This window comes from Crocodylus siamensis, chromosome 9 (genome assembly GCF_052110815.1).
Source record: "Crocodylus siamensis isolate JL-2025a chromosome 9, ASM5211081v1, whole genome shotgun sequence".
Classification (NCBI taxonomy): domain Eukaryota; kingdom Metazoa; phylum Chordata; order Crocodylia; family Crocodylidae; genus Crocodylus; species Crocodylus siamensis.
The window spans coordinates 70,859,113-70,875,628 of NC_143403.1; the positions used below are offsets into that span (position 1 = coordinate 70,859,113).

The following is a 16,516-nucleotide window of genomic DNA, read 5'->3' on the forward strand; positions in this document are numbered from 1 at the left end:
TCACAATGTGCTACATGCTGCATGTTAAGACGTCTTAGTGGCCTGTAGAGGTCAGTCGAGTACCTTTAACCAACAGAAGCATTTCCCCATCATCCCTCCTACTTCTCAACTCTTTAGCTTTGTTTGAAGATTAATACTGAGGGTGAAGTACTTCAAGAAAACCTTGCAGCACTAAGTCAGGCCTCAGCTTTGGTTGCTGTGGACTTCATGCCAAGGTGAAGAACTATGCCAATGTCTTTTGAAAAAACAAATAACATCTCCATGCTCTTTAAATCAGGCAATGTTTAAGACCACACCAACATCCATGAAATATTCAGCCATAATTCAGGATCAGCTTTATCAAGTAGAGCAAGCTGAACAGAACGAGCATGTTTATTATGAAAGCTATACGTAATGCAAGCAGATTTCAAATAACTGTTTCAAGGCAACACAAAGGTTTGTGCTTCAAGATTCACAGTTTGCTACATTATCAAAATCTGAAGCCATATGTACTCCCAGAATATCAGAAGCTAGTATTACACAATCAATCTTTGCTGCTTATAGGACCCAAATCCCGCTCGCAATGTTCACATAAATCAGTGCCTCGTTGTACACTGAAATTTGGCAAAGAGATTTATTATTTAAAAAAAAAAAAACACAATCATCCACCCAGCCAACTATAAGCTTTTAATTAGCTGTTTAGAGGAACTGTAGTTTCACAATGCATCCAAATGATGTTTTTAATATTGAAAAGAAAAACAACCCACATTAGAGGCTTCAGGTAGAAATGCAATAAGAAATTACCTAAACGTGTCACCCATTAATGTAAAGAGATTTGTGTTTGTTATCAAAAAAATTAAAGCCAACTGATGTTTCAAGCAGGTAAAGAACACAGAAGTGCCTCAGGCACCTTGTCTCAAGAATATTATCTTAACATTTAGTTATATTTAGTACTGTATTTATGTTTTTGTTTGCTTTAAAAAACATTTCCCTATTTCCCTATCCTGGTAAACTTCAATTGCACTGTAGTCTTCAAATGCACCTTGCAGAGAATACATCCTTTACGAGTTCTTCTGTGGGATTTTGATTGTTACCTAGAAACAATAACATGGGTTACTTTCCTCCATGTCAAAAGCACGTGAGGTTCATTTTGTTCACTTCTACGGTTCTATGCTGTTACCTTGTCACTCTTCTGCTCAAGTTCAAGTACCATGAAAGAAAAGGGACTATGCTCCAGTTATTAAAGATTGATATTCAAGTTCCTATCCAACAGGCAAAACTCCTTTCAGGCAACATACATTAATCACGCAGCCTTCATTCCGTCTTCAAAGGATTTTATTCAAGAGGCACAATATTTTGAGTAAAATTTAGCATTACCTCATTTACAACTAAATTCAATTAAATAGATTCCAAGAGGTTTCTCAATTACAGCATTCAGTGGAATTGGCAGCAGATGAGTTAGGACTCTTGGGTTTCATTTGCGAATCTATGATTGGCTATGTTACTGATCTACATTTAGTTACCCATCTCCCTTCACACACTTCCATGAAGTTTTGTTCACTATTTGTGCTGGCATTTTGCAAAGAATGAAGTGCTACAGAAGCTTCAAGCTTTCTCCCTTCCAAGATTAAGGGAGCGAGCTTGAGAATGACCCAGTTTCCTTTTGCTTACATGGTGTGAAAAGGCATAAAAAGCCACATCCTTCTGAATTTCTCACCCCACTGCCCTCATTCCAAGACATGCAGATACTCACTGTTTTCACTTCTGTATACGCCTCCAGGCCATACTCCCCTAGCTCTCGCCCATTCCCAGATTCTTTGTACCCACCAAACGGGGCTTGAGCTCCAAACACATCATAACAGTTGATCCTGGAATAAAAACCAAGTGTTAGAAGCAGTTTCTCTTCCCAGAGCATCTACCAGGATCAAGGACTATCCATGAAGATTTTCTTCTTGTACCCATGTGAACTGTCCCTTCGTTAATCAGGGAGGACATTTAATTTTAGGGGACACTTGTCCACATCTATGAGGATTACCCAATCCACACCACAGTCTTTCTGACCGAACACATCCAAATCACTCAGCATCCAGAGTCAGATAGGTGGGAGATAAGGGGTTCACTATACAATTTTCCCCAATGCAGAACATGTTCCCTCCTCTTGCTCACCAAGCCTCAGTGGGACCTTGCAAGTTCACCAGATTGCCTAGGTTTTGCTATACAGAAGGGCTGAAACTTTCACTTAGCACTTGGGGTCTTTCATGTTAGGTGCAGCTTGGCTTTGCACTGAACTGTAGCATGAAACATTGTTCATTGCAAGGAAGCTGCTTAGACAAGAAAGCCAAAGCTTGTGAGACAGCTTCTAAAAAGTTCACGGGAAAGATTGGGCAATAGAGGTCCTATGCATAGGCTCTCACCAGACAGTTCCAGCTCGCAGTGCTTGAGACACGTAATTTGCTTTGTCAATATCTTTTGTAAAGATAGCTGCTGCCAGGCCATATTTAGAGTCGTTTGCTCTCTCAATGACTTCCTCCACAGTTTTGAACTTCAAGATCTGCATGACTGGCCCAAATATCTGAAACCAAAACAGAACCTGTAACGTACACACGTATGCCATAGCACCAAAGGAAATTACAGGCCTGACGCAGAAGTTACTGAGTGTGGTTCTCTGGCTTGTATTGTATAAGGGCAAAATAAGTTTCTGGATAATATACCATCTGTCTTGCCTCATTCCAGCAAGTTAGAGCTCAGGTAAAAGAAAGGCGGTTTAGGATTCCCATCTGCAATCCGCAGATGTCTGGTACCTGGATTCCCAGTTGTGTCAGCATCAAGAGAAGAAAAAGCCACACACATGAGAAATTTGACATTTTAGCAGAATGAAGGTTCACAAAGACAAAGTCTGCGTGACGCTATTGTTTTAACCTCTTCTGTAGCAATGGTCATGTTATCCTGCACATCTCCAAAGATGGTTGGCTGGATAAAATAGCCTCTGTCTGCAGCAGGGTTGCCACCACACAACAGCTTGGCTCCTTCACGCTTCCCAATACTGATGTAACCAAGGATCTTCTTAAACTGCTCCTCATCTACCTAAAACCATTAAAAATAGCAGTAAGTCAGCTTGATCCTATAGAGGAGGAAAAGATTCTGTTACAACCTGTTCTACATAAGAGCTCTTTATATCAGAGTTAGAAACCCTACTTAATGAGATTTAGGCGTGCAACCTCTACACGCCTTTCGTTCTAGCTTACAGGTGGACCCTACATGAAAAACTGGAACTACAGATTAGAAGCAGTTCAAGAGAAAGAAAACAAATGTTGTGCTCTCACCTGCGGTCCCTGTTCAGTTTTGAAGTCAAATGGGTTTCCAACCACTCTGGCTTTGGCTCTCTCAACACTCCTCTCCACAAACTCATGATATATATCTTCTTGGACATATGTCCGAGACCCAGCACAGCAGCACTGCCCTTGATTGAAGAACAAGGCGAAGTGGGATTGCTCAACCGCCCAATCCACTAGGAGATAAATGTGGGGAGACAGAGACAGGTGTCTAGAGGAGAACCAGCCACAGAAACAACCTTCATCACCGCTGAAGGCTATGAACCGCCTTCAACTAACATCCGCTTCACATGGAATACATGAAAATGAGAGTCTTCATGCCAAACAGGTCATCCTCTAGCTCAGTCCCTCCCTCGGTCTGTGGCATCCATTTGAAATGACCCAGGTCTTGATGCCCATTTGTTTGGATCAAAATAAGCTTCCCTTTCCCACTACCACTTAATAGGACGTGCCAGGTTCTTACCTCAAGCAAAGGGAAAATCCATATGGAAGAGGGGACTAAAAAAACCTGGAAGAAATTAGAAGGAGGTAGGCACAGAAGCATACCAAAACCAAGTGGAAAGAATGGGAGGAGAAACACTGCTCACTACAAAAGATAACAAGCAAAGGAAATAAAGGAAAAAAAGGAACTGGGAAGTCATTATGAAGCAGAAGTTGAATTTTAGGTTAAATTAAGTTCCTCCACCTCCATCCATTACTTCTGTTGTTACGAAATGCTGACACATGCACCATAAGCAGAAAAATGGGAAGAAAGTATTCTGCTCTCTGGTCATCTTGGTTATACGCTGTGCCCAAGACAAGCCAGGTGGTACTGATGGGTTTCATGGGAGAGATATTCCATGATTCCCCTCCAAGCCCGTCTCATCATTTCCCCCCCAGCAACATCATCAAAATCTACAGCTCAGTCACTATGCTGAATCTTACTGTCAGCGTCAGACAAGATGATGTTTGGGCTCTTCCCTCCAAGCTCCAGCGTCACTTTCTTTAAGTTACTCTCTGCCGCAGCCTTCTGGATCAGATGCCCAACCTGAATCCAAAAAATGAGAACTGTTGTTAGGAAACCAAATCTCCTTGACTTAGTTAAGAAGGGTAGGTCTGTTAGTGCTCGTTCCTCAGAGGCTCACCTGGAAGCCACTCACACTGCACCATACTCTGACAGCCCTACCCCTGCCAGGTAGTACTGAGCTCTGCCAGTGCGGCAATCGCTGTGCAGATAATCCCACTGATATAAAAGTGGAGTAAGCAGAGCAAAACCCAGCTGCTCGTTTCCCAGCTCTTTCATGGATTACCCTAGTGTCTCTGGGCAAATCACTTAACTTGTCCAACGTCTTTCCTCATAACGAAAGTTTTAATGGAAAGCGCAGAGACCCTAGGACAGATATGTGTGGAGTGTTCAGCCTTCAGAAAGTTTTCACGTCCATCCCACTGCCATGCTAAGGAGTCAGCAACCCGATTTTCAGAGAGGTTGCCCACAGCTCCTACCAAAGCCCATTAACGAAAGCTGCCCATGATCAGAACGCCTAATCGTCTGAACCATGTGCGCACCTTACATGGCTTTAATTCAAGAGAGGGTAAACAAGTGTTATTAAAAAAAAATACCTATATGAGATTAATCTCTTTGATTTTTCTGGAAGTCCTAGTTATTGGAACACCAACTAGTGCTGGTCATCTCACCTGGCAGGCCAGGTGGTGTTAGGCATTTGTCAGCAGTTTATTCTAATCCCTTCATTGTCAGGGCCCTAACCGAATAAAGTAAGTCTCAGCAGAGATTAAAACTTAACCTACAAAAGGAGCAGCTCACCAGAAATAATCTTCTGTAATAAGTACTCTTCCAAATGGACCATCTCAACAGAGAAAGCCTTAATAGGGGTAAAAATAAATCTTGCAGCTTCGAGCCAGCTGCTTTAAAAAAAGACCCCAAAAACGAAGGCAAAATATTTCTGGTGGTAGGTGCAGAACACAATACTAAAATGAACGGAGGCTCCCTTCCAGCCCCACAAGCCACAAGTATCTAGAAATGTTGCTTCTCACCTCAGTGGAGCCTGTGAAGGCCACTTTATCCACCTGCATGTGGGATGAAATGGCAGCTCCTGCACTCGGCCCATAGCCCGGAACAATATTAACCACGCCTGCGGGAAACCCAGCCTGTGAGTTCACAAGCAGAAGACAAATGTTACTTCACAACTGCCTCGACGGGTCAAGACAACGTGCACCACTCACAGGTCACACCAGCTTCTTACCTCCCACCGGCAAAGAACAGGGCCCCGTTCTATCCCACTCCCATCTGCCAGGCTTATAGCATCTTTATTTGGTTTGCTAGCCCACGGGCACTAGCCGTTTGGTCACAGCCTGCCTTCAGAGCTCAACGCTAGGAAGCCAGCCTATGCATCCCCCCGGCTCATTCTTCCCGGCGCCTGCAAAGCAACCTGTAACTCCCTCTTTTCTATTGCTCCATGCCATCTTATACTGCATAATCAGGAGGTATACTGCATAATCAGGAGGCTGGGTCCAACCCTGCTTACTGTCTCACCTCTTTGATCAGACTGGCCACATAGAGAGCAGACAGGGGTGTTTGCTCAGCTACTTTCATCACAATCACATTCCCAGTGGCTAAGGCTGGCCCAATTTTCCATGCCTGCATCAGCAGCGGGAAGTTCCACTGAAAGACACAAGGAGATACTTTCACATCTCACCAAAATTCGCAAAAGAAATGAATACACAGCAGACTAATCTTCAGCCAGCGTCATCATCTTAACTCCACTGAAGGCAGTTTCACCAGCTGTAGGAGTTAGCCCCCCATTGTCTTCTTCCCCGTCCCTGCTTTAGGAAACACTTTAGATTACAAATGCGCGGTTCCTTTCACAATTCATGCACTTGATGCACGTGCTGCACAGAGAAACTGGACTAATCATTCGCTGGTTGGTGTCTGATCTTTGATACTTCTCACTCAAATGGATTTTGCATTGTGAACTCTGGTGCAACATCTCACGTTTCTCATTTGCATCATGTTCACTATTGGTACGTACCCAGCTTCTCACAAATTGGAAGGGATTTTAGTCTCAGAACACCTCTGTAAGGTAGAAGACTTTCTATTTCACTGATGTGGAAATGAGCAAAGTGATTAAGCAAGCTGCCTGGGGCTGCACTGTGAGAGGAGCTAGGAATGAACACAGGAGAGACCCAACTCCCAGTCTAGTGTAGGAACCACTAGATGCCCATGTCCTCTTTGGGCCGCGTGTGGATGCCCCGAGAGCCGGAGACTTCAAACCTTTGGGAAACAGTAAAATTAGGTATTAGGAATCAGTTTAATCTTCTAGGGTTAGACGACAGGAAAGCTGCCGCTTCACTTTTTTGTTCTGATGTGTCAGAAGAGAAGAGACTGCTGCACAGAACAACAAACTGGGATCCTACCACCAATGCTGCATGGGAGATATGCAGCAAGAACCATACGGATGCTTCTCACAGATGTCAGTTTTAAATCTGTGGGGTGGAGGCAGGTGAGGAATGAATCTATTTTTAGGGTGACCTCTGACTTTAAAGTAACCTTTGGAATGTGATGCTCAAGGATTAACTTCATTAAGACCTAAAGCTTCATTTGCTGGTCACTTCCTAGCCAGACATCAAAGCATTTGAGATGTTAAAGGAGTGTGCCTGGAAGAGCTTGCTTCCAGAAAGGCCAGTATTAAACCCATTGGCAGATTAGGAATCCAGACTAAGTGGTTTATAGTCACTTCCAGCTCATCAGGACAGCCACAAATAAAGTACATCACAGCCCAAATTTGAACATTCATGGATTTTTGTAATTACCCATGGAAGAAAGCTTAAACATGGCCTTGTTACAGGCAAATCACTTCTCTGTACGTCTGCCATAGTTCATTGCAACAAGGCAACACTCAACTTCAAATACAACCAAGTTAGCCTACATTTCATGTGCTGACCTTTTTTTAAATGATTATTATTCTAAGGTCTCGTCTCTACTAGTAATTTGAGTACATAAAGCATTTGATATCCTGCATGCCAGACTGGACTGAGCGATCAGTGACTGTGCTCCTTGCTGGGGGGAGGGTTAAATTGGACACGCACACACTCAAAGCTTGGCTGCTAATTATACCAACCTGCTTTCTGCTGCGACAGTTGAGTACAAACCCAGTGGGACACGAGTATAATTTCCCTTCAGAATCAGAGGGAAAGTCGCCTAACAAAGGGCAACATCTTTCATTTAGAGCCACTCTTATGTCCCAGAAGCGCATTTCAGTAATATCGTAGGACCACAGAGGCATCTTTCTTACCGGAATGATCTGTCCGCAGATCCCAACTGGCTCATGTCTTGTATAACAGAAGAAGTCTCCATCTATGGGAATGGTTTTGCCGTGGCACTTATCAGCCCAGCCTGCAAAGTACCTGGCAATGACATTGTTTTAGTCACTGGATTTAAGACAGGAAGTCTCCCATGCTCGGGAAGAAAAGCACCCGCCTAGTCACTTCACAAAACAGGTATTAACAGTTAAGCACACTCATTTCCCTATGAAATCTCTTAACTGTGCTTATTTATATGTCACGTAGAAAAGGAAGAAGTAGTTTCTCGTTTACGGTACATGTTTGAAAGCACTTTTTAATCAGTATCTTTGTTTCCGCAATATGACAGTTCCTCCTGTTTGGGTCTTTTGTATAAGAAAGCGGGGAAAGAGATTAGATGACACCCATTCTCAAAGCAGGTCTCTAGGTCAGGGGTCCCATGCAATCAGTCTGTGGTTCATCTGTGCTTTGCAGAGACTTCCCCCTCACACCATTTGTTCTCAGCTCTCCTCTCTCCATCTACCCCGGGCACTCTGGCCCACAGCCAGCCTGGAAACGCGTGGTCGCTTCCTTGCCCTGCTTCCCCCAAGGGCTCTGGGATTTGCAATCCAAGACCACAGCCAGCAGGATGCTGCAGGGTTGCTCCCTTCGGTTACACATTCAGCTCACATTGCAGTGCACACAGGGCGTTACATTACACAACACATATGTTACACAGCTTCAACTCAGGATGGGACAGGGGCATTTTACTTATCACCTGCCCGGTCTGTCCACATATCACCACAATGTTAAGTAAACTCATGATATTATATTAAATTATATTATATTAAAGACCCCACCAGTCTTTCCTGATCAAGTGCAGGGGGGCTGGACCCAATGATCTGTAAGGTCCCTTCCAGCCCCTAACAACTATGAAACGATAAACAAAGGGCAGGTCAGAAGGCACTGAAACGAGAGGGGAGAACCCCCTTCTCTTGTAAGACGGCCTAGGGGGTCTCCTCTCCTGACCAGCATGGACCCAACCAGGGCAGTCCTTTTCAGGGGATCGCTTTCAGGTGTTGCTGCATCGGGCTGCAATCCCCAAGGACCAGATGGGAAAACCAGCCCTGCAAATTCTACCTGCCCCACCAGTCCAGAAGCACTTTTATTTATTTTTTTGCTGGGCAAGTAACATCTCCCTGACATTTTCATCTCCATCCTGGTGAGAGCAGTGGGAGACGGCTGTGTTCCACAGCTCACACGTTTTTGCCAAGGCTGATGGGGTGGCAAATGCTCCAAGGAATTATAACTCCAGCTGAAATGCTACAAAAATGTCACACCTAAAGGACTCAAGAGGCAAAGCCCACTGGCATAAGATATGCATTGCCAGAAAGTCCCCAGCTAGCAACTTTACTACAGCAGGTCATTAGAAACCAGCAAGAGCTGCTCAAGTGGTGTCTTTTTCTCGGATTGCGCACAGCAACATGACAAACAGCAGCAGAAAAACCGTTTCCACTAAGCCAGGACGCAGCATGATGCACCACGCCCATATGTTTGGTTTAACACGTCCAAGCACTTTCCGTCCAGAGACCTCAGATATATGGTAGCATCTTTTAATGGTAGCACGTGGCTTCTGGGATGCCCAAGGAGAGGCACGTTCCTGGATGAGTCAATGCTTCATGCCCTCCCTTGCTCCCACGAGTGACTCACTAATGAGAGCTCCTACCTGAGACACTTGATTGTTATGTCCAAATCCACCGAGTAGGCTATAGAGTATGGTTTGCCATTATCCAGAGTTTCCAGAGCCTATGAGCAAAGAAAGATTGTTTGCATATTTTCCCCCCACACAGACCTAGCTCCCAGCAACAGCCCAAGATGACCCCCAGCTCTGGGTTCTGCCCGTTATCTTTGGGCTTACACTCAGCACACCTAACTCCGCACAGACTCTTGCTCCATCCTGTCCATCCTTTGGAGGCTGAACAAGGTGGTCTCTCCTCTTTCCCAGGGCAAGGCCCACTGATCCCACAGCTGTCCCAGACTGGGCTCCCACCACATGGCAGCACTCCCAGTTTAAATGCATCAGATTTCCTGAGCTGCAGTTAAAGGACAAAGTCTGGATGTTCAGCCACTACTTTCCCCACTAAATCTATCAAACAGTGGGATGCAGGAGACCGTGCCACGCGGGGCACAACAGGAAGGGCAGTTGTGGAGTTTGATACACACAGCCAAGTAAGCCCGGTCTCTCTCAATCAGGTCTGCAAGACAGTTCAGCAGCTTTCCCCGGTGAGAGGCATCCATCCGCCTCCATGGCGAGCCCAGCTGGAAAGCTGCTTTGGCCGCGCTCACAGCTTTGTCCACATCCGCCTGCAGAAAAGCCCAGAAAAAGAGGGTGAGTGGAGAGCACCCCACACATGACAGCCCCCGTCCCACATTTCTGGCTGCATCCAGAGGGCACTAACTTTGCAGCGGCTGCCCAACATAAGACGACACTGGCAAGACTTGACAGAGCCTCTCCTGTAGCCCTGACTCAGGGGGAGCAGCTGATACTACATGGAGACTCCTAGGGCTTCTTATAGCAGGCCAGTAAGTCACCTCAGGAGGCAAGCTGACTTCTCCCAGGAGCTGCTGGGAAGCTTGGAGTGCTCCACACCAAGCCACAGCCTTCCCCTGACATGCGGAGAACATGGGAGTGGGGGCCCCTCCTTCACCCTGGCAGGGGAAATTCATGGGCAAGTCCATGTCTGCATTACAGCTGGCAGCCTAGGAGTGCAGCCTTGCTAGGGGAAAGCCAGTCCACTCTGAGTCCTGGGCTGGATGGAGGGTGCTCCAGAGCTGGGATGCTGCTGCATCTTACACTGCTTTGAAGGGACAGGGAGAGGGATGGGAATTCCCTCCCTTCTCCAAGCCAGGTAATCCCCTACCAGTGCGTCCAGACCCTGGCATTACAGCACATGCTCTGTGGCCCTTCATTTAGTAATGAACTTTGTGCAATGAAAGGAAACTTTTCCTCTCCCACTACTGCTTCCCCCTATGGACGGAGAACCTCCAGCGGTCCTGGAAGCACAGAGCATCCATTCAGGAATTGCCTTCTAGGGACCAGCACAAGTTTCCTTGCAAGCAAGATGAGCATGCTTCCCTGATCCCTTACAGGCTGCAATTTGATTCCAGCCCTGGGACGTTTCAGAGCCATCATCAGGTACATGAACACTCCAGGGTAAATCATCCCCCTGCTAAATACGGGGCTTTTGCAAATAAACTGGCTCTTGGGGATCCTAAGCAAACTTAGTGTATCGCTGCATTACCATCTGCTGCATAGGCCCAACTGCTATATATCCCCCGGCTGGAGCTTTCCTGCGGGACTGCTGTGTTCAGAGATAATATTGTTACGAAACTCCCCGGATTAGAAAGAGTGAAACTGGCTGAGGAGTCGGGGCCCTGCCGCTGCAGAAGACCACTGGCCTGTTTAAGACACATGTGCTGTTCAGCATATTTCAGCCACATTATCTGCAGGGTTAACTTTTTACATTCTCCCGCAAAGCAGGGCGAGAGCCAAGCGTTCTTGTGACTGCTGCCAGGATTTATTTTCGAGTTCAGCAGGAAAGTTTTCTCAGGGACTTTTTGTCTATTTCCTCTCCAGAATCCAGTTTCACTTTTAAGGTGCCCGTCTCGTGTCTCAGTTCTGCCTCATGCCCCGAAGAGGCAGGCAAAAGTCCAAGCCACTTCCTCCCCCATTCCCCCACTGGGAATTTGGACAAGTTGCACCACCCTTTTAACCACCCTTCCACTCCCAACCTCCAACAGAAGCCTCAAGCATGGAGCTGAATGCTGACTTTGTGGGCAAGGCACTGGTGCAGACCCACAAGAACTGGGTTAATCCTGTACAAGATTTACCCTTGGGCAAATCACTTCATCTCCCTGTGACTGTTCCCTGACTGTAAAACAGAGATAATGTTTCCTTTGTCTTTGGCGGCAAGAAGATTTTGAGACTCAGATGGTTTCTTACCACGTGTAAGTGCAGTGTGAAGCACAGAGAGGTCCCCGACACTATGGCATTGAGTTAGTTTGGACTGATTGTGTCTTCTCCACTTCTTCTGACCCATCAGCTCCCACCCCCGTTTCACCGAGGCCCCACCAGGCCTCCAGTCCTAGCTGACAGTGTCTTGGATCACATGTACGAACTCCTATGAAATGTGGCAAAGCTGATTTTTATCCCGAGGCAAAAGCGTCCTGCCAAAACTTGAGCACCATGTCATGCCCTTCGTATCCTGCCTCTGGGATCTACTTATCCGTAGTCTTAAATTACAGCAACTCTCAGCTTCTCTCTGCATGTGAAGTGAGGAAGGGTGCAGCCATCCAGGGCAGGTTTTGCAAAAGAAATAGCAGAATATCTTGGAGCAACTAATCATCTTCTCCGCCTGCTTTGCACACATTTTTGATTAATCATTGCAAAGCAAAGCCAGGTGTTCAGGAACTGGGAATGCAAAACAAATACAGTGTTTTACTGAACCACATGGAAGTGAGGCACCCACTGGCTGAGGGACAGAGAGCAAACGCATGCGATCAGGATCACTTGAAGCTCATGATTTTTGCCGGTCCTTTATAGCTCAGAAACACATCAAAGCTGTTTCTAAGACCCTGGAAAGATAACATTTACCTTGTCACCCTCAGCAACCTGGCAAATCACCTCCCCTGTGGCTGGATTGATAGAAGAGAAAGTCTTCTTGCTGACTGCATCATGCCATTCGTTGTTGATGAAAATCTGTAGTAAAAAAAAAGACATTTGTGACAAGCGTTCAAGCCCTGGAGCCAGAACCAGGCAGAATCTGGAAGCTCTTCATATTTGTTTGGTGCTGTCGTAAACAGAAGCCCTGAACATGGGCACCATGCCTTGCAAACCCCGCATCTCTCTCCCTCCTCTCCCGCACTTTTAAGTCGCAAGAATCTGGAAAGTGTAACTTGCACGTACACACCCACACCGCTGCTCTGCATGGGTGTAATAAATAAAGCTGCGGACACAAATGACATGCCAAGAATCCCAAAGAAGCCGCTATTAAGCCTGAAGCAGCTGGTTTCACTTAACATTTTGGAACAGTTCTGTTCTTCTTGGCTGCACGAGAGGCGACTCGATGAGACTGGAGGCAACAGGCGTGACAGGTAGATTTCAAAATTGAGCACTGTGTTTGGATATCAAGCTCCTCACTCTCAGGAGTGAGTCCAGGCTGGAAGGCGTCCTCAGAGACCGAGCTCCAGCTCTCGGCAGACATGCAGTGCTGGGCTCCCCGTGCGAGACCCTACCGCCGTTTCTGCTACTCCAGCGCCCTGCTTCCTGCAGCTGCCCTGGGAAGCGAGACACGGACCATCCCTGCAGGGCCCCAGACAGCACAGCCACAAGCAGGCCACACACACCTGGTCTGCCGGGGACCAGGCCAGGCCATCGGCCCCACACCTGCCTCCTCTCGGCTCTGAAGACCTTGCCAGAGCTGAAGGCTGGGTGGGGAAGGAAGAGGGCAGGCAACACGGAGCAAGACACAAGCCACTAAGAAGTGCTACCAAATGGATCAGGTACATAAGGCGAGCCCTCGGTCTTGTAGATCTATCTCCATTGGGACCTGCCCGACACCCCCGCTCCACTCCATTCAAGACCCGGCTGCCAGTCTGGATCTGGACCCCTTAAAGGCAGCCAGCACGGTATTTCCAAGGCTTCAAACGCTACCAACCCTGCCAGAGCACCATAAAACCTGGCGATACATTGGCACCCTGCACGTGGTCTCAGTCCAGCTCCTTGTTCAAAGGAAGAGAAGGGCAGCAGACCATGCCTCTCTCCGCCCTTCCTATCTTCCACGTGGCATGTGCACTTGTTGCTCCTCATCTCAAAGCTCCAGAAAGCGCGGTGACCCCTGCCGTTTCTGTTCCCGGAGCTCTTCCTACAGCAAAAGCCCGGAGCCGGGCTTTTAGGCACTGCTGCAAAGAAGATTGAACAGAGCAGCCTAGTTTGTTCAATGCTTACTATGGGGGGCTGAAACCACTTGGGTGATGCAGCCCGGCTGTCGCGCCCTTCCATGGCACGGACAGCACCAGACCGGCCTGCGTGCAGGACGCACTTCACACCCCCGCAAGGCTTCAGCAGGTTCATTTAAACGACAGCAGACCCACCACACTGAAAAAACCACCCCAAGCTTTCCATGCAAGACACGCCACGCAGCCCACAAACCGCCCATGAGAACTGGCAGTTTCAGATGCGACGCCCATGTTCAGCAGGGCATGAAGCACTGCCCTAGGGCAGGACTCTCCTCCTGGGGATATAATAAATCACCCTGGGGCCTGGGCACATCAGCTGTTGCCAGAGACCAGTTCATAGCTTTTCTCTGGGTAGCTTTTACAGTCCTTTCTCTGTTCAGCGAACAGCTGCTGCTGCTACACCTGCTCATACATCATTTCTCCCCCAAGGGCGAAAGAGTCTTCTCTGGAGCTGCCCCCACCACGAACCGCCTTCCTCATTTAAAACGTTTGTAGCATCCCATTCTCGCTGGAATGAGAGGTCAACCTTAGACTCATCTACTGGAGCAGCCGTGGTTCATTTCGATGTGGGGCAGCATCCAAGGGCAGTAAAAATTAAACAGTCTGAAGTGTCTCTTGCTCCAGAAAGCTAAGCAGCTTCAAGGCAGCCCCGCTTCTCTGCCAGTGCCTGGCACTGAGCCCCACCAGCTCCGTCTCCAGCTACCCGGGCAAAGCTCAAACTTGGCAGGTCGACGCATGTGAAGTCCATCGAAGTTCTGAAAAGCAACCGGAGCTGCCAGGAAGGAAAAAGAAATGCTCCCTTGGAGACCACACTGACAATCTGCCCCGTTTAAGTGCCCTCCACGGGTAACTGTGGTTGACGTTATTAGCATTCTTGCGCCATTTTCCCCTAACTGATGCGAGACCACTTCCGTGCCAGAGCCCGGCCAGCCGTTGCTTGCCCAACACCGCGATCCTTTCCTTCCAAATTAAAGATTAACCCATAAGCCCTGGAGCAGTCTTCGTGCAAAGAACAGGGTGCTTCCAATCAGCAAGAGCACGACGCTGCCCGTCTAGCAGCCACCACTTGCATCACGCCCGTTGCGCAAAAGCTGTGGTGCAAGAATTCGGAGGCCCCGCCTGTGCCACGAAAGCCCGGTGGTTCTTGCAGCACAGCCATGCTGCCGAAGGCATGAAACGATACACACTGCAAGCGCCCGGGTGTGAAGATGGTGATACCAGCCAACAAACTCCTGTCACTGCAGCGTCTCTGCAAGCCCCTGCTTCCACAGCCAAGAACATCTAGTTTTAGACCGGCAGATGACGACACGGCTCCAGCCAAGAAAATAGCATTTCTCCTGCAGGCAGACAGACACCCAAGCGGCGTGTCCTAAAACAACGGCAAGGAACAGCAGAAACCTGGCTACGCAACGCAAACCCGCTGCCCGGCTTCCTCCTTCCAGCGGGGCAGCTCCCGCTTCCCCTGCAGCTGCCCGCACAATGACACCGAGGAGCCAGCGATCATCATGATGCAGCTGAACTGAAACCAGGGAAACTCAGGCCAGCGGCAGAGGACAAGCGCTTGCTCGGCCAGGATCCACTGCACGGCTGCGGGAGGCCACGAGGCTCCCGAACGGCTCATCCCAAGCATGGGCTTTCTCCTGAGAGTTGTTTGCACTGATACACAGCCCTGACACCTGCGGCGCGGGGCCCTTGCAGCCAGCTCCGCGCCTGGCACCTGCCAGCGTCCAGGCTGCCCGTGGTGGCGTGGCTATTTACTCAGTGCAAAACACCCCGGAGCAGAGGGACCTGCGCGGGCCTGCCCAGCCCCTCTCGCTTCCTCTCCAGAATAAACCCATTTCTCCGAGTCCCCGGCACCAGCCAGGGGAAAGGAAAAGACTTGGGCCTGGCAGTCTGGAGAGGCCCCCGGAGCTTCTGGCAGGTGGAAGAAAAGAAAAACTGCTCCCCTGTTCCTCCTGCCCCGGACCATGGCCATCGCCACCTCCCCCCAGCCGAGGGGGAACGGGGGCTTTTCTTCTGTTACCACAAGACCTCAGACCCGCGGCTCCCGACTTGGAAACCCCCGGCTCCTTGCTTCCACTCGGGCCCGGCTGCGGCTGGACTGCGGACAGGCCCCAGGAGCTGGGAAAGGCCCTGCGGGCACCGCCGCCGGGCAAGGCCGCCCGGGCCCGCGGGACGCCGGGAGCAGCTGCCCGGGGCAGGACCCGCGCCCTACCTTGCGGCAGCGGACCTCGGGCCGCGGGTCGGGCGCGGGCACGGCGGCGGCGGCGGCGGCCGAGGCGGCGCGGCCCCGGGCCCGGGCCAGGCGGGCGGCGGGGCGGGCGCGGTGCAGCGCAGCGAGCAGCATGGTGCGGGCCGGGCAGGGCAGGGCAGGGCAGGGCAGGGCCGGGCCGGGCAGGGATCTTCCCTCCTCCCCCCGCCCCGGGGCGGGGCGGCGTCTGCCCGGCCCGGGGCCCCCCCTCCCGCCGCCGCGCCCTGCCCTGCCCTGCCCTGCATAGACCCCATGCAGCCCTGGAGCACCTTTGTCTCCCCTGGGGGGGGCGGGGGCTGCAGACACCCCTGGGGACTCCCTGGATTGCCCGGGGAGACTCCACGGGCCCCTGGGCAAACACCAGCTCTTAGTTTCTTCTGGTCTCTGGGCAGCAGGGAATACAAGACCGAAGTCCCCCAAGAGGGGGCAGGGAGGGAGCAGCAGTCTGCTCTAGACTTGCCCCGTGGATCCCTGCTTGGTTTGTGTGGTGGACGGCGTCTGCACAGCTGGCACCTGCAGAGGAAGCAGGATCCCAGGTGCAGCCCGAGGCCAGCAGGGCTCTGGGGGTGGTTGCTGCCTGGAATCGCGTCCCTGGGTCGTTCGCTGGGCACTGGCCAGTGCCGCAGAGCAAAACACGGGGAAAGAAAAGCCATTCAGAGGG

At 49.6% G+C, this 16,516-nt stretch overlaps 1 protein-coding gene across 1 annotated transcript; it reads right to left on the minus strand.

The window, feature by feature from the left end:
- Window positions 1-323: 323 nt before the first annotated feature.
- Window positions 324-15,996, minus strand: ALDH2 (aldehyde dehydrogenase 2 family member). The gene is made up of 13 exons (XM_090064007.1): window positions 15,820-15,996; window positions 12,241-12,345; window positions 9,810-9,950; window positions 9,313-9,392; window positions 7,601-7,712; window positions 5,842-5,970; window positions 5,343-5,456; window positions 4,236-4,338; window positions 3,303-3,487; window positions 2,899-3,063; window positions 2,394-2,551; window positions 1,733-1,847; window positions 324-1,073 (listed from the first exon to the last, which is right to left on the minus strand). Exons 1-13 carry the CDS (start codon window positions 15,949-15,951, stop codon window positions 1,041-1,043), a joined length of 1,572 nt encoding a protein of 523 aa, XP_089920133.1. The 5' UTR covers window positions 15,952-15,996; the 3' UTR covers window positions 324-1,040.
- Between the last annotated feature and the right edge of the window lie 520 nt (window positions 15,997-16,516).